The sequence below is a fragment of the Hippopotamus amphibius genome, chromosome 8 (assembly GCF_030028045.1).
Source record: "Hippopotamus amphibius kiboko isolate mHipAmp2 chromosome 8, mHipAmp2.hap2, whole genome shotgun sequence".
NCBI classification, from domain to species: domain Eukaryota; kingdom Metazoa; phylum Chordata; class Mammalia; order Artiodactyla; family Hippopotamidae; genus Hippopotamus; species Hippopotamus amphibius.
In genome coordinates, this window is record NC_080193.1 from 60,342,269 (window position 1) to 60,367,958 (window position 25,690).

Below are 25,690 nucleotides of genomic sequence, written 5' to 3' on the forward strand. Positions count from 1 at the left end.
TCATTTATTCCTTTCAGAAATTTAAGTATTCTTTCCAAAAAGGTGGGAAGTGTTAGATGATGACAAAATGAAGCAGGATGTGGTTTTAAGAAACACCACAGTGTCCTGCTTTGTTCAAGGATGGTTTATATGATTGTGTAGGAGAAGTTTCTTATTAGAAGCAGCAGGTAGATCTCTTTGGTCTTCATATAGTAAAAATTACTAACATTATTTAAGTTATGTAAATACTTTTTCATCAATATTGTTTTTATTCACAATAAAGAATTTGTTAAGATTCTATTGTATCTATGTTCATATTTTTAAAACTATGATCCAAGAATCACTGGGGATGGGAGAGTGGAGGTGGGCTAGGGAGAAGGAGGATAAGCTAGGTGGGGCACTATTCTTCCACACTTTTCCCAAAACAATCTTTACTGTTATCTCCTAGTAAGACATCTAAAGGAAAAAATGCTGACATTATATATGTTTGAATATCATTAACTTGGACCATTTCTCAGAAAATAAAACCGGAAAGAGCTTACCGACAGTTTACTTTTGTCTTGAACACCATTATCTAATTCAGTCCTTTCAACATTCCTAAGTTACTATTATTTTCATTATTATATACATGAGAAAAACTCGGGCATGGGGTTTATGCTGATTGTTAATTATATTATTGTGAGGTTGGGAAGATGAGAATAGTAAAGGTTGTTTTACCTGAAAGCTAATTTTCTACTGAAAAACTGATGGTGGTAATTAATACATATAAGGTGTTTTTTACCTGAATATGCTAATTTTCTACTGAATAATATATTATGTTGGCTACATTTATTTTGTAATTTTTTAATTTTATTTTTACTGTATAACTTATAATGGAAACTTCACCTCTTGAATTACCAGCTGACACAGTGCGACGCATTGCATCTGAACTTAGATGTCACCCAACAGATGAGAGGGTCGCCCTCCGCCTTGATGAGGAAGATAAGCTGAGGCACTTCAGGGAGTGTTTTTATATTCCCAAAATGCAGGATCTGCCTCCAAGTAAGAATGCTGGAAATGGTTTTACTTTCCTTAATCAATTTATTAACATATTTGCTACTGAGTGTGTTTATCATAAATCTTTGAAAATCATTGTTCTGTTACACAATAGAGCCATTGCAATTGTGTTTGCAAAACAGCAGGTTCCTGGTGGTATTAAATCAACCTGTCAGCCTACCTTAGTTTCAGATTCTATGTTTCCAATCCTATTCTGAAAAAAATACTTACAGGGTTCATATATTGTCATCTAGTTCTCTGTAGAGTGACTGACTGAAAATTATAGCAGATGCATTTACTTGTTCTCTTAAGCACTTAAAGCGCAAAGCAATTCCTTTTCAATACAGTATTAGAATATTTCTTATTTTGTGGCACATAGTTCATGATAGCATATTTGTCTAAGAGGGAATATTATTTCGGAACTTGGATATATTAGGAAGGATGTTACATAAATAGCCATCTTTGTGTGCTGTGGCATGTATAAGACTTACTAAATAAATAATAAATAAATAAAATCAATGCCTAAGAAATGCATATAGCATTTTAAAAAATGTGTATAGTAAACTGACTCTATTCTTGTTTTGGGGGATGTTCTGTTTAAAAAAAAAACATAGGTAGCACAGGTTAAAAAAAAAGGAAGCAATATTTCATATTTGAAATACATATTTCTCATTTGTTTCATTTTCCATCAATGAAAAAGGGTACCAGGTTGAATGGAATTGATCCACCAAAATAGGTTTCACATACTTTATAATTCTAATTTAATTTCCTTTTTTGTTAGGATTAATTGCGACAGATACAATTTTGGATACTCATAATCCAAGAGCATTAGCTATTCTGATTTTAAGGTGAGATTAGGTCATATAAGTTTCTTATTTGGCTTATATTTTATTATGTAACATAGGATGGCACCGTGTAGAATTATGGAAGGATAAAATAAGAGGAAGCCTTATATCCAATTTAAAGTTGCTTACTATCAATTGAGAAAGACGTTGTTGAGACCAGATAAAATGGGGTTGTAAGTGAAATGATCTGAGATCACAGAAAACAATCATCTATGCAAGGGCATTTTGATTTGAAACTTAAGAGATAAAAAGAAATATTAATGTGTGAAATGATTAAATTAAGTCTAGGAATATTCTACCAGTGATAGAAGGAAGGGGCCTGGTAACATACAGAACTCAGGGTGGAACACAGCAGGGAAGTCCTCAAAAATTCCCAGAACTCACATAAGATAAGTTAGCTCTGGTGACCCTGCCGTTATGCACACTCCAGCCTCTGGGCTGCCTGGGGCTTTGATAAGCCCTTAGTTCAGGGAAATCAGCAGAACCCTGGAGAGCCACAGAGTTTAAAATTACCTTCTCAGCACATGACAAAATTATAAATTGGGAATCAAGACTCTAGAACTTTATGCCATTTATTAAAAGCTGTAATTTCCCCATGATTAAAAAAATATTTTATTCCTTTCCATGAGCAACAAGAAAAACAGACACAACAAAGTAAGGAAATAAATATACTAACAAAACCTTTCCAGCGAGGGCAGATGATGGTATTAGAGAGAAGGAAGAATTGAGGAGAGAAAATGGCCAGTGGCACATCATAGCTGAAGCCTGGGCCAAGATTTCTTGGGAAATAATGCTAAATAATGGCCACATCTAGATACCCATCTATGAGCAATGGCTAATTCTTCAACCCTGGAGGTGATACATTAGGGAGTTTTAATTTCTTTGTCTGACTTTCTTTTCATAAGATATCTTTCTTCTATGTAATACCATTAGGAATTCGAGGTCGTACGCAACTCTGGATTTTCAGCTACAAAAACCTATTGAAATGAATGGGTACACAGAAAGTTAAAATGCTATTTTGAATTTATCACTTTTTCTGTTGCTGAACTTAAGCCTCAGTAACTAACATAACTCTCATTCTCTCATTCTCATTCTCAGTCACTTACATGCAACAAATATTTATTAGTTACCTTTACATATGCCCCTTCATGCCTTGAAACTTGCTTTCCAATCCAACTCTCCCATTCCCAGCTCAGTGAATTTGTGGTATAAACAACTAACGAAACACAGTATTTGTCCTGGGAGGCACTGTGGTCTGATTTTAATACCAGATCAACACAGGACTCTTCTACTAAGCTCTGAGATAATTTAATCAGAACTCAAAGAAAGATAGAGATGTACATATAATCACTTAATTATAATTGAGTTGACTCTAGTATCCTGATTCTAGGTATCACATTTGTATAAATAGAAAATAACTTAAAAATTACAATCTTGGTTAAGTTATTGCTGATTCTTAAAGAAATATAAGGGGAAAGAAGATGAATTGATTCAATAAATTTTAAACAATTCATTTGTTAAAAATAATAGTTTCAAATGATATAAAAATTTGTTTCATTAACCCCAAGAGTTTTTCTATAGTAGTTATTGTCAAAGTGTGTGGTCTCCTGACCAGCACATGAGGATCACCAGGAAATTTACCAGAACTTGCAAGTTCTTGAGTACCACCCCAGAATTACTAAATCAGAGACTCTGAGGGGGGCTCAGTCATCTGTACTAAATCTCTTTGGATTGTGTCATAGAAAGTTGGATTAATTAACTTCTTTTCTCATTATTCTCACTCTAGGAGTTCCTTACTCTCCAAAGTTTCATCCTTTCAACAAATATTTATTAAGCACTTAGTCTGTTCAAAACAAAATTCTCAGAACAGTTTATCAGTGAACTAAAGGGAAACGTCATATTCCTGAACTTTTTATTCTAGTATGAGGAGACAGATAAACAAAATTACAAACAATATAAGGTGTACTCAGTTAGGTAGTGCTCTAAGTGCTCTAAGAGGGCTGCGAGGGTGAGAGGAGTGTCATTTTACTCAGGGTAGTCTGGGAAGGAAACACTGATGAGATGACATCTGAGCAGAGATAAGAATAAAGTGGGGAAGTGAGTCTCAAGGATACAGAGGTGAAGATAAGCTTGTTGGCTGTTCAAGTTTGCACTGCCACCATCTTTAGTAAGTTAAATTTAAGGTATCCAAACAAGATCTACTATTATTCTGACTTTGTGATATTTAGTCTTGGTTAGATAAAATTGACATAGAAAACTGTCATGTTTGAGTTTATATCCAGGGGTTCCATACAACATAACATAGCCTCTTCAGTTCAACTACTATTAGTCTCAGAAGACAGTGACAAGTATGAGGTATCAGTAAATGAAATAAGGGAAAGTATGCTTTTCAACATAAACTAGAATTCTTCATTTCACAGTAGCGAACACTGTGTTAAATGAAGGCTTCATCCATCTATAAAAGACATCTATTTATGACTGTGTGATTTCCGTAATGACTTAATATCCATAACATTAAGATCTAACATCTATAAGAAAACCAATGGAGTATCTCTTAATTAAAAGCTAAATTTTCTAGACAGTTTGAACTTCTCATGGCAGTTGTATTCTGCAATTTAGTGGACTTGTTTGTATCCTTCTTTTCTTTTGTATTAGTCTATTTGCTCCCTAAAAGTAGGGACTGTCTGTTTTCTCTATGTCTGAACAGGTGTCATCCAGGCAGACCTTAGGGGAGAGACAGAAAATAAGGTCTTATCCCTCAAAGGGAAAAGCATTTGCAAAGACTCAAGCAAGAGAAAGCAAAATTATAGACATGATCAAAAGGTATTATGTAAATAGACGGGTGTGGCTAAACTGTAAATAGTATTTACAATAGGGTAAATAGGATGTGGGTAATTGCTATAATAGCGTAAATAGAAAATAGGTGGGTGTGGGTAACTGGCAATAAGCTAAATAATTTGAAAAAAAATTAACTCCTAATACTTTGTAGTGTTAGAAATTTATGCTGAGTTTATACATAGCTGTGAAAAATAAGCTTGGGACAACAAAATAGTATACTCATGTTATGAATATCATTTTGTCAACAGTGTAGAATGATGTTGAAGAGAGTGAAAATAGAATTAAAGAAATGATTTAGAATATCTTTGCAGAAATCGAAAAGGAATTGTGAAAAGCCAAGTAAATGCCATGGAGGTGAAAAAATGGGAGAGACTCAAGAAATATTTGGAAGACTCACTGAACAAGCCTGAATATTACCCATTGCATAAACTATTAAGTAGGAGAAACATAGTGTGAGTCAGACTTTCTGATTTAAGTAAGTAGTGCTAACTAGTTACTTAAATAACTTATTTGGAAACTTTATTTAAAGAGAACCCAGGTTTTTTTTCTTTCTTGTTGCTCTGCCTTTTGTGGCCTTCACCTCAGAGTCTAAGTTGGCAGCTGTGTTTCAAGCAATAGGAGCAGGTAGGGTCAAAGAAGAGAAAAGTATGTGCTCTCCCTTGAGGAAGGTTCCCAGAAGTAGGTTCCCAGAATGTAATAAACATTACATATCCACCTACCCGCCACGACCCCATCTATCTGCAGGGAAGACTGAGTGCAAAATATCATTTTTATGCTTGTGTTACTGAACCAGTTTCATGTGGAGCAAGACAAACACTAAGATGCTGAGATTTGTAGCAAGAAAAGGGTTATTCATGAGGCAGTCAAGTGAAGAGACAGGGGAACAAATCTCAAATCCTCCTCCCGGAAGGTGAAAGGTTTTATATTTATGGCATAAAGAAGCAGAGTAGCCTGAGGCTTGGGGGTGTGGAGAAAGGTGATTGGAGATAATAAAAAGGTAAGGTAATTATCATTCTGTCCTGGCACAGCTGAGCTACATACTTCTTCATGGAACACATGTTCAGAAAATGGTGACCTTACCATGTTCTGAGGGTGGACTTTTTGGCCCTCTGATGTCAAAAAATCACCCATCAGACGCTAGCACATGCCCAGTGGTCAGTGGTCTCAACCAATCTTAACCTGTTTGAGCTCAAACTGGACTGAGTTGACTCCAAGTTCCTGAAAAACAACTTGGGCAAACATCTTATCATTTAGGTTACATGCTGCTTAGAGGATATGCAAGTGTTTGTAGAAAACAGTGAAAGACAGCTTAATCAGTGAAGGCAGATTACAGTTTATTGTTCCTTCAGCAAGTTATCATTTGATGGATCTAACTGATGACTACCCTGTTTCACTTGGAAGCCACATGCTTTTGTTTTGCTTTGTTCTCTTTTGTTTTTAATAAGAGGATGAGTCCCAGGCCTTCTGAAATATGACTATATAAGAAATTAGTTGGACAAATTTTAATAAAATGCCTATATCTACATCTCACACCAGACCGATTTTTTTTTTCTTTCTTTCTTTCTTTCTTTCTTTCTTTCTTTCTTTCTTTCTTTCTTTCTTTCTTTCTTTCTTTCTTTCTTTCTTTCTTTTTTTTTTGCTGCACCATGCATTTGTGGAATCTTAGTTCTCCGACCAGGGATTAACCAGGGATCAAACCCATTCTGCCCCTGCCCCTCCCCCCCTACCCCTCAGTGGCAGCACAGAGTCCTAACCACTGGCAGGAATTCCCTAGACCAATTACATTGTAATCTCTGAGTCAAACCCAGGCACCACATTTTTTTTAAGCTCCTGATGTGATAGACTAGTACCTAAATTCAAATGAAGTATACAAAGATCACAAGGATAAATATATTATTTTTAAAAATTAACATTTTATGAATAGATTATCATAGCTAGTTTAAAAGGTATTATACCCACATATTTATGATTTTAAAATGACTATCTCTTTCAAAAACAGAATATCTGGTACTGGTATCTAAAAACATTTCCTTTCAGTTAACTGAGCCTAGTGAAATGTAGCAGAATTTAAATCACTCCAAAAGCACCTGACCTGAAAGGGCTACTTATTGGGTTATTTTAACTACAGCAGAAAGGGTCTAGAAATATACTGTAAGAAGTGGGAGGTAGTGGTAGCAGACAGGATCAAAAGACACCTGCTGAAGTGTGCATTCACTACGTTAGCCAACTGCATGTAGGACGTCTCCAATGAGGAGGGATTGCTAAAGAAAAAAAGTACAAAAAAGTAACCCATAAAGGAAAGATCTGCTAATATAAATGCACTAAAGCCAGATTAAGGTTTTCTTATCTTTATTTCCTCACTCCATTGAAGGAATTAAAAGCAGCAGCAGTAAGGAACAAGAAGAACAAACTAGACATATTCCTCTATTCCAAACTATAATTCTCTAAATTAGATCAACACTGAGCTGGGGATGGGGAAAAGCTTTGAATCTGAAGTGATGCTGAAATTTTTTTTTTTTTTGGCAACTATAACTTTTATTGTCATTAATCTGCTCATTGTAACATGAATTGATGTTGAAATTTTGATTCGTATTTAAGGAGCAAAAATGAAACTATTCCTGGGTTAGATTTGAAGCATAAAAATGAACTAAAAGAATAAGCAAATAAGGTCCAGAGTGATGGACATTTTTGAGGTATTGAAATTACTAAGAAGCAAATAAATGAATTTCCAGAACCATGAACTCTATAGCAATAATATCACAACCTTTGTCAAGAGATGAGTCTTCCAGACAAATGAGGTGAGGCCCATTTATAGAAAGCTGAAACTCTTGAGTTCTTAGACCATTTGAAGTCAAGTGAAACTTTAAGGAGGATGTTATGGGTTGAATTGTGTCCTGTAAAAATTTATGTGTCCTAACCCCTAGTACCACAGAAAGTGACCTTATTTGGAGATGGAGTGTATATATGTAGTCAGGTTAAAATGAGCTCAATAAGACAGGCCCTAATGCAGTATGACTTAGAAAAAGGGGATATTCGGAGACCAATGGGGAGACATGCAAGAGGAATATTGAGAAATTACAAAAACTTATGCCCAAATTGATATCTCCTACTTCAAAGAAAAGTAATATGAATGCATCATATCTAAAATACATATTTTGGCAGAACACTAAATTCTCAATATGCTAAATAATTGTAAACAGACAGAAAATATCCTAAAGAACAAGAATGACTGGTTTATGTCAAACTTGACTTGACTTTAGAAGAGTAAATAAATGCAATGAATGTTTTCAGGAAGGAAACTCTCCCCAGGCCACGAACATGGAAATATTAAACAAGCTACCCACTAGACCCTAGAAGATGTCAAAGTTATGGAACAGTCAGGCTGCTGGCACTGGCACTGAATGACTAGGAAATAGATTCTCACCTGGAGCCTGTCCATTCTCATGGATTTATTCCAGAAAACTCTAGACTTGGACTCAAGCTTTAGGAAAGAGCAAATAATTATCAGCAATGATCAATGTGACAATCAATAACAACTGACATGACAACTGACAATTTAAAGATGGGAAGCAGTGAATCATGACTGACCCGGAGGTCCAGCAAATAATGGACATCCTAACTGAGGGCCTTCTCTTGGTACAAATGCAGAACAGCTCCAGACACTCAGGGAACACACAAAGAATCCTGTAATGGAAAAAATCTAGAAGCTGATCACATTTGGGAATGTTATGTTCAACATATTTCCCTTCCCCTTCAAGTATGGTATATGGGAAAAGTTTCTGGACTGTAACGAGTAAGGAGTTGGATAGAGAGAAGAGAAAAAGGGGGAACAATATTGGCCCATATAATTATAAACATTCATGATCATGGTGTATTCTTTCTGGGCTCTTTATTCCATTCCATTGATCTATGTGTCTGTTTTTGTGCCAAAACCACACTGTTTTGATTACTGTAGTTTTGTAGTATAATCTGAAGTCTGAGATGGTGATACCTCCAGCTTTGCTTGTTTTCTCAAGATTGTTGGCAATTCGGGGCCTATTTTGGTTCCATATAAATTTTAGGGTTATTTGTTCTAGTTCTGTGAAAAATGTCATGGGCATTTTGATAGGGATTGGATTAAATCTGTAGATTGCTTTCAGTAATATGATCATTTTAACAATATTAATTCTTTCAATCCAAGTGCACAGGATATCTTTCCACTTTTTTTGCATCATCTTCAATTTCCTTCATTAATGTTTCCAGAATATATATCTTTCACCATCTTGGTTAAATTTATTTCTGGGCATTTTATTCTTTTTGATGTGATTTTAAATGGAATTCTTTTTTATTTTCTTTTTCTTATAGTTCATTATTAGTGTATAGAAACACAACAGATTTCTGTATATTAATCTCGTATCCTGAAACATTGCTGAATTCACTTATTAGTTCTAATAGTCTTTTGGTGGTGACTTTAGGGTTTTCTATACAAAGTATCATGTCATCTGCAAATAGTGACAGTTTTATCTCTTCCCTTCCAATTTGATTGCTTTTTCTTTTTTTGTGTGTGTCAGACTGCTGTGGCTAGAACCTTAAATACTATGTTTAATAGAAGTGGTGAGAATGGACACCCTTTTCTTGTTCCTGAATTTAGAGGAAAGGCTTTCAACTTCTCACCACTAAGTATGAGGTTTGCTGTGGGTTTGTCATAAATGGCCTTTATTATGTTGAGATATGGTTCCTCTGTGTCCACTTTAATGAGAATTTTTTATCATGAATGAATGTTGAATTTTGTCAAAAGCTTTTGCTGCATCTACTATGAACATGTGATTTTTCTCTTTTCTTTTATTGATGTGGTGTATCACATTGATAGATTTTGTATATTGAAACATCTTTGTGACCATGGAATGAATCCAACTTGATCATCGTGTTTGATCCTTTTCATGTGTTGCTGGATTTGGTTTGCTAATATTTTGTTGTAGACTTTTGCATCTATATTCATCAAAGATATTGATGCAAAAATTTTCTTTTTTGGTAGTGTCTTTGTCTGCTTTTGGTATCAGGGTAATTGAGGCCTCATAAAATGTATGTAGGAGTCTTCTGTCCTCTTCAATTTTTTGGAATAGTTTAAGAAGAATAGGTATTAATTCTTCTTTATATGTTTGATAGAATTCCCCTATGAAGCTCTCCGGTCCTGAATTTTTGTTAGCTGGGAGCTATTTTTTTTTTAATTACAAACTCAATATCACTCATAGTGAATGGTCTGTTCAAGCTGTCTGTTTCTTCTTGATTCAGTCTGAGGAGGTTGTATGTTTCTAAAAATTAGTCCATTGCTTCTAGATTGTCCAATTTTTTGGCGTATAATTGTTCATATTCTTCTCATGATTTGTTGTATCTCTGTGGTACTAGTTGTTATATTTTCTCTTTAATTTCTTATCTTGTTTATTTGGGTCTTCTCTATTTTTTTCTTGGTGAGCCTGGCTAAACGTTTATCAATTTTGTTTATCTTTTCAAAGAACAAGCTCTTGGTTTCATTGACCCTTATTGTTTTTTTGATCTGTATTTTATTTATTTCCTCTCTAATTTTATTATTTCCTTTACTCTGCTGACTTTGGGCTTCGTTTATTCTTCTTTTTCTAATTACTTTAGATAGTAGTGTAGAGTTTAGGTTGCTTATTTGAGATTTTTCTTATTTCTTGAAGAAGGCCTTGATCAATGTAAACTTCCCTCTTAGAACTGCTTTTGCTATATCCCATAGAAGTTTTCATTCACAATTTCTTCACACACAGTTTTTTAAGCTCTTTATTGGAATATAATTGCTTTACACTCTTGTACCAGCTTTTGAGGTACACCAAAGTGAATCAGCTGTATTTATATGTATATCCCCATATCCCCTCCCTCCCGTAGCTCCCTTCCACCCTCCCTGTCTTGGCCCTCTAAGGTATCACCCATCATCAAGTTAATCTCCCTTTGCTATACAGCAACTTCCCACTAGCTCTCTATTTTACAGTGTATATATGTCTATGCTAACCTCTGACATTGTCCCAGCTTCCCTTTCGCCCCCACCCCCAACCCCATGTCCTCCAAACCATTCTCCGCATCTGCATCTTTATTCTTGCCCTGTCGCTGTGTTCATTAGTCCCATTTTTTTTTAGATTCCATATATATGAGTTAGCATACGGTATTTGTTTTTCTCTTTCTGGCTTACTTTGCTCTGTATGACAGTATCTAAGGCTAACCACCCCCTTATATATAGCTCCATTTCATTCCTTTTTATGGCTGAGTAATATTCCATTGTGTATATGTGCCACATCTTCTTTTTCCTTCATCTGTTGATGGGCATTTACGTTGCTTCCATGTCCTGGCTATTGTAAATAGTGCTGCAATAAACATTATGGTACATGTTTCTTTTGGGATTATGGTTTTCTCTGGGTATATGCCCAGGAGTGGGATTACTGGGTCATATGGTAGTTCTATTTGTAGTTTTTGAAGGAACCTCCAAATTGTTTTCCATAGTGGCTGTACCAACTTACAGTCCCACCAACAGTGCAGGAGAATTCCTTTTCCTCCACACCCTCTCCAACATTTATTGCTTCTAAATGTTTTGATGATGGCCATTCCGACTGGTATGAGGTGATACCTCATTGTGGTTTTGACTTGCATTTCTCTAATGATTAGTGATGTTGAGCATCTTTTCATGTGTTTGTTGGCCATCTGTATGTCTTCTTTGGAGAAATGTCTACTTAGGTCTTCCGCCCTTTTGTGGATGGGGTTATTTGCTTTTTTGGTATTAAGCTGCATGAGCTGCTTTTATAGTTTGGAGATTAATGCTTTGTCAGTTGCTTCATTGGCAAGTATTTTCTCCCATTCTGAGGGTTGTCTTCTTCTTTTGTTTATGGTTTCTTTTGCTGTGCAAAAGCTTTTAAGTTTCATGAGGTCCCATTTGTTTATTCTTGATTTTATTTCTATGATTCTAGGAGGTGGGTCAAAAAGGATTTCACTTTGATATATGTCATAGAGTGTTCTGCCTGTGTTTTCCTCTAGGAGTTTTCTAGTGTCTGGCCTTACATGTAGGTCTTTAATCCATTTTGAGTTTATTTTTGTGTATGGTGTTAGGAAGTGTTCTAATATCATTCTTTTACATGTTGCTGTCCAATTTTCCCAGCACCACTTATTGAAGAGGCTGTCTTTTTTCCACTGTATGTTCTTGCCTGCTTTGTCAAAGATAAGGTGCCCATATGTACTTGGGTTTACCTCTGGGTTCTCTATTCTGTTCCTTTGATCTTCCTTTCTGTCTTGATCACTGTGGCCTTGTAGTATAGTTTGAAGTCAGGAAGCCAAAATCCACCAACTCCGTCTTTCCTTCTCAAGATTGCTTTGGCTATTTGGGGGTCTTTTGCATTTCCAAACAAATCTTAAGATTTCTTGTTCTAGTTCTGTAAAAAATGCCATTGGTAATTTGATAGGGATTGCATTGAATCTGTAAATTGCTTTGTGTAGGATAGTCATTTTCACAATGTTGATTATTCCAATCCAAGAACATCATATGTCTCTCCATCTGTTTGTATCGTCTTTGATTTCTTTCATCAGTGTCTTAAAGTTTTCTGCATACAGGTCTTTTGCCTCCTTAGGCAGGTTTATTCCTAGGTATTTTATTCTTTTTCTTGCAAAGGTGAATGGGAGAGTTTCCTTAATTTCTCTTTCTGCTCTTCCGTTGTTAGTGTATAGGAATGCAAGAGATTTCTGCGCATTAATTGTGTATCCTGCTACTTTACTAAATTCATCGATTAGTGCTAGCAGTTTTCTGGTAGAGTCTTTACGGTTTTCAATGTATAATATATGTCATCTGCAAAGAGTGACAATTTTACTTCTTTTCCAATTTGGATTCCTTTTATTTCTTTTTCTTCTCTGATTGCTGTGGCTAAAACTTCCAAAACTATGTTGAATAATAATGGTGAGAGTGGGTACCCTTGTCTTGTTCCTGTTCTTAGAGGGAATGCTTTCAGTTTTTCACCATTTAGAATAATATTGGCTTTTGGTTTGTCATATGTGGCTTTTATTATGTTGAGGTAATTTCCTTTTATGCCTATTTTCTGGAGAGTTTTTATCATAAATGGATATTGAATTTTGTCAAAAGCTTTTTCTGTGTCTATTGAGATTATCATATGGTTTTTATCCTTCAATTTGTTGATATGATGTATCACATTGATTGATTTGTGTATATTGAAGAATCCTTGCATTCCAGGGATAAACCCCACTTGATCATGGTGTATGATCTTTTGAATGTGCTGTTGGATTCTGTTAGCTAGTATTTTGTTGAGGATTTTTGCATCTATATTCATCAGTGATATTGGTCTGTAATTTTCTTTTTTTGTGACATCTTTACCTGGTTTTGGTATCAGGGTGATGGTGGCCTCGTAGAATGAGTTTGGGAGTGTTCCTCCTTCTGCTATATTTTGGAAGAGTTTGAGAAGGATAGGTGTTAGCTCTTCTCTAATTGTTTGATAGAATTCGCCTGTGAAGCCATCTGGCCCTGGGCTTTTGTTTGTTGGAAGATTTTTAATCACTGTACTTGTGGTTGGTCTGTTCATATTTTCTATTTTTCTTGGTTTAGTCTTGGAAGATTGTACTTTTCTAAGAATTTATCTATTTCTTCCAGGTTAATCAATTTATTGGCATATAGTTGCTTCTCACATACATTTTTGATCCCTTACTCTCTCTCTTCTTCTTCTAGAATCCCTAGGTTATCCTAGAGATCTCTTAAATAGCTTTCATTTTTTAAAATTTATTTTTCTGTCTGCTGTTCCAATTGGGTGATTTCCATTATTCTATCTTCCAGATCATTTACGTGTCCTTCTGTATCATTTAGTCTGTTATTCATTCCTTCTAAAGTGTTTTTTATTTGATTTGATTTGATTGGGTCTTTTTTATATTTTCTAGTTCCTTGTTATAATATCTGTGTTTAGATCGATTCTGTTTTCTAATTCAGTTAACATTTTTATTACCAATGTTTTTAATTCTTTATCTGGTAAACTGTTTATTTCTGTTTCATTATTTTTTCAATGGCTTTCTTTTGTTCTTTCAGTTGTGGGAAGTTCCTCTGACTTTTCAGTTCACTTAACTTTGCCTGTATGAATTTACATGAAACAGTTACCTATTATGGTCTTGAAGGGATGTTCTTATGTGAGAGCATCCCTATGCAGGCTGTGTGTGTCCAATTCTTTTGGTGGGAGATCTGGATTTGATTTGGATACTAACCTTCCCCCAGGGTGTACTGGCAGCTCTCTTATGATAGGAACATCTTATGACTTGGTTAGGTGAAGGTCAGAAAGTTCTTCCTACACATGCCATTTCTCAAATCCCTTCAGGTTAAAACATCCAGTACACCAAGGTACCATATTTTGAGGTAGCAAGTCCTGAACCCCATGACTGCCAAGAGTACCAACTTTAATTAAGAAATTTTCTTATCATTCTTTGGAGAAGAAAAACCTAGGCCCCTACAGCTTAAAGTTCTGCTTGTCTTTCATGTTGTAAAAATCTGATAGGATGGGGCTGGAGAGTGGTATGTTATTTCTTCATTCTTGTGAGTAATTACCAAAGGGATTTTCTTGATACTCTATTCTACCTCTTTACATTACTCCAATTAAATGCTCACATCGTGCCATTTGATGTGCTTTGAGACTTAAACCAAACCAAACAAACAAAACACCTCAACCAAGTAATAGGAAAACAATTAAAGATATGGAATCACACTTTGGGGAGGCATGCAATGGGATAATTTAGTTTTTAATTCTGCTTTTTCTGCTTTTCTTTCACACTGAATACATTTTAAAAATGACTTTCTAAGTAAAAGTAACCCAATACTTATTTGTCTGTAAAAGCATCACCAATGAAAGAACAAGACAGAAAAATGGGAGAAGTGATCTGAGTGGCTGCCTTCTCTTCTTGGGTTGTTGACAAGACTGACACACACAGAACACTTTTATTCTTTAAACTACTTATTTGAATGCTTAGTTGAAATTTGAGCCATGGTACACCAATTAAAACCTCTTAATTCTAAGTAAAATCGTTCAATATTTATTCTCTAGATCAACAAAGAACTGTTAGTTAATCCAATTTAAATGTGTGAACAGTATTTACACCTGTTTTATTGGGTCACACTTAAGAAATGCCAATGAAAAAGAGACACAGTATCTATGAAGCAGTCAGGTTGAATTAGATGGTGTGCCTTTAAAAAGTCTGCAAATGTTTAAGTAGTCTAAATAAAGACAAGTACACTACCAAATGATTCCAGTAAAGTTTCAGCAAGAAGCTTAATCTTTCTTTCCATAGAATTAAGATAAAACTTAGGAAAACAAAATTATGAACTTGCACATTTCTAGAAAATACTTTAAGCATATAGATTCACTTGCTAATGAAATTGCATTTATTGCAATCAGGGAAGAATTATAAAATAAATCACTAAAGTTCTGATTTATTTGAATAAGAATTAGATATAGAGAACAGTCTTTGCCTACATATGTATGAATATTGTATGCACATATAGAGAGAGAACAGAAATGTATAAATTCAATATATCTACTTCAGATGTATGAATAATCATTTATATTTTTAAATTTACCTCACCTATAACACCAGTGAATGCATAAGATTATTACTTGTCTAAATTCTGGTAACCTTCTGCTATGACTAGATACGCTGATATAATTTCTGTAAAAATTTTGATTTTAACTCTTTTCTATTAGCTATTTATGATTGAGAGTAGCTGTTAATCTAGATTTCCTCACGGCACATAATAAATATGACAGATCTTACCAAAAGCGTCTATACATTTAAATTGTATTTTAAAATATAAATGTAAAAGATTATTTTTCAGAGAACCCGATGTTATCCTTGGGAGGAATTGTAAGATATTTATCATTCTTCTTGGAGTTAATTACATTAATTGTTTGTAGTGGATTAACAATGCCTAAATGGAAGAATGTTAATTAATTGAATAAGTATTTTTTTCCTTTTCTTCTCTCTCAGTTGATTTATCCTTAGTGAATAAGGATAAAGAAGCCATCTATTTCTTGGGAAATTCCCTTGGCCTTCAACCAAAAATGGTTAAAACATATCTGGAAGAAGAACTAGATAAGTGGGCCAAAATGTAAGTATTATTTCAAAAGCTATCATTCAACATCTCATACAAGAATTTTAAAAATCAGTCTAGGTTGTCTAATATTTGGAAAGGTGTAGAGTAGAATCTTGGAATTTTAGAGCAGAGAGGAACCCGAGGGATTGTGTCATTCAATAATCACATTTTATGGGTGAAATACCTGAGAAGCAGTAAATAAGGTAGGATGGCAAGTTAGTGGCAGAATCAATAGTAAATTTTTTTAAATATTTAAAATTTTAAGTTCCTCCCTTGAATTGACACATCTATATGATATGCAATTATTTTATTTTATTTTTAAATGGTTAACAAGCAGTTAATATTTAGGATTCAGTTTAGTGTTTTCATGGTTAGTTCTTGGCTAAACTCTATCACACTAATTTTTATAAATAAGAAACTAAAACTTGTTGAGGTGGGGATAAGGAGTGAGTGGAACAGAAGGTACTTCCCTCCCCAAACTGAACATGATTATTGAGAAAATGCTCCATTTGGGCTTAGCTAAGCAGGTTCACTCTAACCATGTAGAATCTTAAATTAAGATTCATTTTTTTCTCCATCTTTTCTGTTCTGCTTTTACTTTTCTGCTTATGAAACCCTTCATACTCTCTGCTTACCTCAATGCTTACCCTCTTTAATATCAACCTTCTCAACCACTGATTACCCCTCCCAGAATGTCTATTGATTAATAATCAGTGCTCTACAGTAGGCAGTTTAGAGGTATCTACTTTTATTAGTTTCATATTCTCAGCTATACTGTAAATCCCTTATGGAAAATAACCTAATCTTCTGTACTTTATCCTTCCCCAGTAATTACTGATAAAGCTGAAACTGCAAATATTTTAAAATAACTTTAGCTATTTAAAAATGTTATATTATTTTAAATATTTAAAATATTAAAAATAGTATAACTTTAAAAATACTTTTTGATTCTTGGAATCTGAAAAATAGATATGAGGGGGAAGCTAAACCTGAAGGACAGGAAAAACAAAAACACAATTCAGGAAGATGAAGCCAAATGAGATAAGAATTCTGAGCAAGATATTTGGTTCTCATAGAAACTCAGAATGCCTTTTCAAGCTTTCTATATCCTTCAGGCCAACGGTGTTTTATATTGGGACTAAAACCTCTCCTTTAAAGTTTAGTTTACACTGACTATGCCAATGAGTACTACCGTGGCTATTGGATAACATTGCAAAGTTCTTAATTTTAGTGGTTAAGAATGTAAGTTTACAACTCAATGGAAGAATAATAGAATTTTATATAGTTTATTAGGCCTATTATAACTATCTGCATAACATTTATGTATAAATTGAAAAATAAATATTACCACATTTGGAAGCATTTTGCACTCACAGGCTTTAGTATTTAAAAAATGAGGGTCATAGTTAATAAAAACGGTTAATATTCATTTTTGGTCTTAATGTAAAAGATAGCAGAGAATTAGATTGAATATGAACTTTGGTGAGTGTCCTTGACTCTTGGATATTCATTCAGCAAGACTGTGCATTTTTATCCTACAGGTATTTTAAAAAGATGCTGCTCTGTTATCCTATTCATATTCTTATGATTATCCTATTTTACTAAAAGACTGGTTGATTATCCTCAAGACTTGTATTCCAGTTATGTTCCAGGAAAGTGCCTCTCTGTCATAATACCCTTTTATTATTGTTACCTTTCAATTTTACATTTTACCTTATGACAACAGAAAATTACATAATCTTAAACCCTTCTACGTATTTTTCACTAGACAGGTGATTTAGCAAGGAGGTACATTATAATGGTTCAAGCAATGTGAACTAAATTTTAGAAAGACTTCTGAGAAAAAGATTAGGTAGCCAGTTTTATTTGGTCTTTTTGCTGCAAACTGTGGTGGCCCAGTCAATATCATGGCCCTGCCAGTCCGATGATGTCAGTGGTGTTTGAGGTGCATGACCACAATCCTGTTTTCTCCTATCCCACCCCTGACCTTTGATCTCAAGTGGGTTTGTTCATTACTTTTTGCTTCTTAATATTTAGTTTAAAATTCCACTCTGGCCTTTTCCAGCTAAGATTGTGTTGGGAGGAAAACTTTTCCTCTACCAACATACATTCCAGTGACTGGGGGCCTGAGAATTAATTGACACCAGACAGATTAGCAGGAGAAAAGTTTATTACACATGTGTGCGGAAGCACTCTGCAAACAGTGATTCACTGGTCAGCCAGAGTAAAGGTTTAAAACCAACTTAACAAAAGGGGGAGTTTTAGGGCTTCAGTAGGAAAGTATGTAAGGTCCTACTGGGCTTTTCCATCTGATGATAACAGGTAGTATCTTTTCTGCCTGGAAGCCCCCCAAGAAGAAGATGAAGGGAAAGGAAATTTGTAACTTCTAGTGCTAAGGGTCCATCTCTAATGGTGGCTCAATGGCAATGGTATTTTCAGGAATCTCTCCTTAAGTCTAGATGATGTTTCTTAAGCTGCTGTTTGTCCACATGCTTTTAGTTTAAATCAATCTTCATGCCACTCTGGTGGGCTATTGGTTCCTTCACTTCCCTTTCTGGCTATTGCTTTTGTTTTTGTACTAAATCTTCCTTGCATATGTTTGATTTTCCTCTAGATGCAGGGTGTCTCATTATTGTGGTAACTTTTATCTGATTATCTGTTCCTCTTCATCTCCTCCAACCCCACTTCTGTGCCACTTCTTCTTAGCTGATACCCAAGCTTGGCGAGCACCTCCCCCTCTTCTTAACCAATGAGAGATTTTGAGAAGAACTGAGTCAAAGAGAGCTACACAGTCATTAAATACTCTAATGCACACTGAAATTAGCTGCTTAACAGAAAAAGAGTAATATTAAAAATTATAACCTTAAAACAGTAATGTAGAAATTGAGTTCTCTAAGTGAGATATTGCTCTGGGATATTGATATCAAGTCTCTGGCCATCCATGACCTATAATGTAGGAAATGCCATTTGGCCAAGGTTTTCATCTTCTATGTCATCATCTTTTATGGCATATTATAGACATACTACCTACTTATCTACAAAATAAACCATCACTGGTCACAATGCCACCCAATCTTGTAATTCATATGGCTACCATATTTGATTAGCTAAAGAAAAGTCAAGAATATAAACACACTTAGAAATATTTCAGGACCCAAATGATTTCTTCTAAAACTTCAGTTATTCAAAGCTATGAAAATAAAATGCTTACCTCTGTGGGGTTTTTTTAATGATTATTATTTTCCAAATTCATTTTCAACTGTGTGTGATTTCTAAAGTAGGTTAATAACACTTTACTTTGGAGAATATGTTATTTGTTTGATAATAATATTAAGATAATTTTAGTTTTCTAAAATAAAAAATTTTTAGGGTAATTTCACTCTTTGATATATAGTAATTAGTTATCAGCAAGAAGGTACGAAACAATAAGAAGCAACAATATCATATGCATGTTCATTGTGGGTTTGCTAGGATGGATAGGCAATAAACAAATATTTTTAAGAACATTTTAAATTAAACATTTTAAATTAAAAATTAAATATTTAAATATTACCAATGACCCAGATTATTTAAAGGAGTTAATATTCATAGTGGTAAAGTTCAGCTAGAAGGGCAAGATATGTCAGTCCTAAGAGCACATTGTAAGTTGAGAAATGTATATTGTGTATTGTATATATAATTGAAATTGTATATATAATCACTATATCTTAGGTATTCTGGGTTGTCATATCTGCTAGATGTTTCTTTGTTTTTCATAGGAGCAAGAACTTGCCACGTTTGTGCTTTATAGGGATTCTTCTAAGAACTGAGAAGTTTAGGTAGAAAAATTTAAAGGGAAAAATAGCCCACTGAATTACATATTAGGAACAAATGGCCTGGTTTACAGACAGTGACTTAGCTTACATGGCAGTGTGTGTGCAGAAAAGGCACTGATGAAGCACATGGGAGAGTTGTGCTCCTCCTGCAGACCTACAGTCTTGTTCAATTTAAGGGCTTCTTTCTTAAAAAAAAAATGTATTGTAAGGGAGGGAAGACTTTCCCCCTACTCTCCTAGGTCCATTAGCTGGGTCTATGAAATAAACTGACAACAGGCAGATTAACAGAAGAAAAGGCATAAAGTTTATTAATTTTTAATATTATGTGCATGAGGGCATCATAGGGGAAAAAAAACCCTCAATATCCAAAAAAGGAATGAGATTTGGGAGCTTATATATCATCTTAATAGGGGCAAAGGCAGGGTGGGGGCGGTAATATAGGCCATTTTGAGGAAAGTAAATGATTTTTAGGAAGGATGAATGGGCCTTTAGAAGAATAGATGGGAAGTGTGATATTTTGTGACAAAGTCTGTCTGGCTGTGGTGCTGACTTCTAGTCTCCTCTCTTGTGACATGAGTCAATCTTCCTTTGTTGTTGAGACTCCTGAGGAGGGAATTTATGACGATTGAGTTCCTTTTGGAGGATCTGTCTTCAGGCAGATAAGGGGAGTTCAGAGATATCCTCCCCTTGAATTTGCTCTTTTCCAAGTATCTCCAGCACAAAATAATCCTTATGCCTAAGAGCACAGTTTTAGTGTGGCTTATTCTGCCACCCTTCGGTATGAATAAGAATGTACATGGTATGACATGTGACAGAGCTTTTCCTGACATCTCTGTTGGCTACTCATCAATTAGGTCACAGAAAAAAAGTTGTGATATTGTTAAGTAAGACTGTGAAGTCTTATTTATTCGCTTATTAGGGGGAACTTTTAAAAGTAGGGTCACTTTTCATTTTGTAGGATGGTTAAAGCATAGTCTTATTTCAAAGAGGAGCCACATTTCGATTAACTTCCTAATTAGATTTTATATCCTGAAATCTAATTTTGTGAGCAAATACTGCTCTGTAGACATCTCAGAGAACAGCCCACTCAGGCAATGATTGATGCCATAGGAAGGAATGAACTCTTTCCTATGCTCTCTTATCCTTTCCAGAACTTGTAAAAGAAGATTGCAGCTACACTGTAACTATTTTCAGCAGTTTTGAATGAGAACAACATAATCTTTCTCTTAACTTGAATATGTATGTCTATAACTGCGCTGTGATCCACATCAACTCTTTCTAATGACTGGCCACTTTGAGTTTATTTGGGTAACACTTTCTAAATATATTTCACTACCCCAGGCTAGTAGAATGACAAAATGAAGAAGCCGACTGTGTGTGTGATATTTTAAAGGAAGGAAGAAGCCAAAAGCATTGCAGGAAGAACCATATCCTTAAAGATTATTACCATGGTGTCTACCAGAGTGAGAAGTAGGTGGCATAATATTCTGAGATATAAATTCTCTGAGGCAGAACATAGAATTTTACTACCTAAACGTAATAAGATATATTGTGCTATCAGCAAGGCCATGGAGCTCTATGTGATTAAAATAAAAAAGGATCCAAGTATCTGCCTTTAACTACTATTTAATGATAATGATTTTTGTCTTTAGCATTTATATTGGAAATCAAGAAAGAGGCAAGCTGCAGGCTAGCTAATAATAATATGAATGATATGCACTAACAATTGCCCTTCTCTTCCTCCTTAGTTCTTACAGTCTATGTTTATTCTCAGAGAAGGTCTTCTTCCTTCATCTCAGTTTATATGGTAATTGAAATATTACTTTAAAAATTGTCTTTAACACCGCATGCTGGTGAAGTGAGTTTTAACATTAGATGTGCATTAGGAAAGAAGACTCAGAAAAGGGGTACCATGTACCAATCTCTTTCACATGTTATCTTACTTATTTTTCACAGAAATCCTTTAAGTTACATGTTGTAACCTATTTACTTTTATAAAAGTGAAAAATTAGGCCCAGTAAGCCTGTAATAAATGCAGTCTCATAACCAGTATTGGCCTGGAACTTGGCTTATCCCAGGGGATGGAGCCAATTGTTAAATATTCAAGATTTTTGTTGATACCGTGAAATTGGCTACATGAATGGGGGTAGTCACACCACAAAAATAAGCAAGGGCTTAAAAAACAGGACTCCTCCCTTCTAGCTCCCCCGTTGCTCTGTAGAGAAGAAAAAAATTTTCCTTTACCCTTCTGAATTTTTACCTGAGCGCTTCTAATAAAAGACAGATTAACAAGAGAAAATCAGAGGTGTATTAACATGAATACTTCATGTATACATAGGAAATACTGAGGACAAAATGAGCAACTCCCAAAGGTGGCTTAGAATTCAAGCTTCAATCCCATGTTAATAGGGAAAGAGATGAAAGCCTTTTAGGGGAGAGTAAAGGATTTCTATGTAAGATACATGGGTCCTTGAAGAATAGATAAGAAGTACAGTTTGTGACAAAGTTTGTCTGGGAGTGTTGTTGACTTATAGTCTCTTCTGTGCTAAGACTCAGTCTTCCCTGGTTGATGAAACTCCTGAGGAGATTTACGACATCTGACTTCCTTTTTGAAGGATCCGTCTTTAGGCCGATAGGGAAGTTCAGAGAAAGTCTCTTCCTGAATTTTCTGTTTTTCAAGTGCCTACAGCTCAAGATAATCAATATATCCCCATGATATATTTTAAGATGGTGTGTTCTGCTACACTTGACCTCTGAGAGGAGGCTTACCAGCTCACCACTGCCAGCTGACATAATTTCAAAGTACCTATTCATCAGAATTAGCACTATACATAAAGCACATGCTCATTCTTTTCTTCCAAGTTTTTAGAGTCTTTGGACTCCAAAAGAATTGAGAAAATCTAATTCAGAGCTTCCTAAGATACAAAATTTGTAACAGCACACAAAAGTCACTCCCTTCTTAATCCTTTGTTTTAATATCATCTCCTATATTTTCCAAATGTTTTGCTCCCTCATTTGATAGAAACTACTTGAGAGTTGACGTTCTCTTATGTACTTTGTGTTTCTTCCACTACCTATTGGGATAATTACTAGAGTAATAAAATTGAGCTAGAATAGGATAGAAAATCACTAGAAAATAGGTCAAGAAATAGTGTTGGGGACTTCCCTGGTGGCAAAGCCCACAAGTCTACAGCCCATGTTCTGCAACAAGAAAAGCCACTGCAATGATAAGCCCACACACTGCAACAAAGAGTAGCTTCCACTCTTCACAACTAGAGAAAGACCATACACAGCAATGAAGACCCAACACAGCCAAAAATAAATAAATATTTTTAAAATAATGTATTGTTTTTTTAAAAAAAATAGTGTTGGCTTTGATTATTGCCAAATTTCACTATCTACTTAAAATGTTATGAGTATAGTCACATTTTATACACTTCTATTTAATTTACAGACTGTAATTATATTTTAAATTTTAATTAATAATCATTTTAATCTCTAGCTTCAAATAATAGTAATATATTTTAGTATAAATACAAATATATGGTATAGTACACAAGTGAGGTATTCAGATAGTCCTGAAATTTTCAAAAGAAAAGAAAAAAAATAACATCTTAGACTCCAAAATAGAGAGAAATACTGAAATATATGGGCAATCTCCCCTATACCCTGCAACAAAAAGGAAATCAGAAATTTTTTTAAATTACAATTGAGAAAGCAGAGTTCTCAAGTATTACTTTTGGTTTTCAAAAAAGTATGCTTTTTACTAAAACATTGCAAAGACTCATTTAGAAATGTCCAGTTGCTAATGCTGATATTTGAAAACTCACACACACACACATACCATACGCACAGATACACACAGACACACACACAAATCGTACACACAAATATACACAGACACACACATAAACTAAGATTGTTTATATCCCTTTTCAATTTCAGGGGAGCCTATGGTCATGACGTAGGGAAACGTCCTTGGATTATAGGAGATGAGACTCTTTTGGGACTTATGACTGACATTGTAGGTAAGTATAAAGTGAATTTTTTCCAAAAGAATCATGAAGATATAATTATTTACTTATACACGTAAGTTATAAGGTAAAAATTTTATGGACGAACATCTTGATTTTCTATTTTAATCCATAATACTAGAGAGTAAGCATGCCTTTAATTGAGACTTGATTGCTAATGTTTTTATTTTTTCTTATATATTCTAGGACTAGTATTTGCTAACCAATGAAAAATATATGCATTTATAATTAAATAAGTTTCATAAAAACCAACTTGAATTTTCTAACGTCTTATTATATGGTAAAATAAACATTAACCTTCACATGCTAAAGGTCTAAAACACCAATATGTTTTGGTTCATGTCAACTTACCCCATGGTGATCTTTTAAAATTAGGCTGAGTGCTGTTGAAAATAATATAGTCAATGTTGTTTTTTGGTCTATAATGTATTCCTTAAAGTGTATTCTGTCTATCTACTCTTGGTAAAACTATTCACAATAGTTTTAGATGGTAAATGTGTTAACATTTCAAAAACAGTTATTTGTTTAATTGGGTTGATTATTCAGCATTGCCTAAATTCTTATATGAAATTTAAGGTATTAAATAAACAAACGAACAAAAAAATATAGCTCTGGTGACCAGAGAAGAGTGTGCTGCTGGGCCCCACAGTATGTCTCCTACATAGAGCCACTTCTTTAAAATCAGGAAATGTAACAAACTTTCCTAAAACATGCAAATAAACGCAGAGAATTAGGGAAAGTGAGGTGACAGAGGAATATGTTCCAAAGAACAACACAAAACTTCAGAAGAACTAAGTGAAATGTTGATAAGTAATCTACTCAATAAAAAATTGAAGTTAATGATTACAAAGATGCTCAGTAATTTGGGAGAATGTATGAAAACAGTAAGGAGCTAGACAAAGAGTTAGAAAATATAAAGAAGAACCAAACGGAGCTGAAGAATACAACAACTGAAATAAACATACACTAGATGGAATCAACAATAAATTAGATGGTACAGAGGAATGTACCAGTGAACTGAAAGACATAGTGGTGGAAATCACTCCAGCTAAGAAGAAAAAAGAATGAAGAATTGAAAAATAAGGACAGTTTAAGAGACCCCTGGGACAATATCAAGTGTACTGTCATTCACATGATAGGAGTGCCAGAAGGAGAAGAGAAAAAGGGGCAGAGAAGTTATTAGAAGTAATTAATAGCTGAAAACCCTTCTAACCTAGGAAAGAAAAACAGACATCCAGGTCCAGGATTCACAGAGATAAGCTAAAACCAAAGAGGTCCACAGCAAGACACCTTGAAATTAAAATGTCAAAAAATAAAGAGAAAGAGAACATCTTAAAAGCAGCAAGGGAAAAGCGAGTGATTACATACAAGAGAACTACCATAAAACAGTCAGCTGACTTTTCAGCAGAAACTCTGCAGGCCAGAATGAATTGACATCATATATTTAAAGTGGTGAAAAGAGAAACAAACAAACCTACAACCAAGAAAACTCTATCTGGCAACACTATCATTCAGATTTGAAGGAGAGAGAAAGAGTTTCACAAATAAAGCAAATACTAGAGGAGTTCAGCACCACTAAATCTGTTTTACAAGAAATGTTAAAGAGACTTCTGTAAGTGAGAAAGAAAAGAGCACAACTAGAAATATAAGAATTATAAAAGGAAAAATCTCTCTTTTTTTTAATGTTCTTATACACAGTATTCACTCTGTAACAATTCACATTTTAAGTAGTGCTTCCTGACAACATGCCAGCTGGCTCTTCTTTAATAAAGGCAATAAGGATTGCAATTCACATTCAAGGAGGTGATATTACCAGACAGCACTAGAAGCATAAGCAGAGACCCTCTGGGGGTGGGTGGGTGGGGAGGATGTTGTCTAGGGTAGAAGGTTTGTAAGGGAAGGAAAGAGGAGAGATTGGGAGAAGGAACACCCTTGAATTTGCAGAAGTCAGTAGTCTTTCTAAGTAGTAGTTGTACTGGCTTTGCTGTTTTTCTAGCTGCTTCTTATGTATTTCTGGGAGTCATCCCAGCATAA

At 34.6% G+C, this 25,690-nt stretch overlaps 1 protein-coding gene across 1 annotated transcript in view; it reads left to right on the top strand.

The window, feature by feature from the left end:
* The first annotated feature begins 843 nt into the window (after window positions 1–843).
* The window catches only part of KYNU (kynureninase), a 96,993-nt gene continuing 72,146 nt past the window's right edge, over window positions 844–25,690 (top strand). The window contains exons 1-3 of the mRNA XM_057745732.1: window positions 844–1,020; window positions 15,702–15,822; window positions 23,568–23,650. Of these exons, the coding sequence (XP_057601715.1) occupies window positions 852–1,020; window positions 15,702–15,822; window positions 23,568–23,650 (373 nt within the window). The 5' untranslated portion in view covers window positions 844–851. The remainder of the gene's footprint in view (window positions 1,021–15,701; window positions 15,823–23,567; window positions 23,651–25,690) is intronic.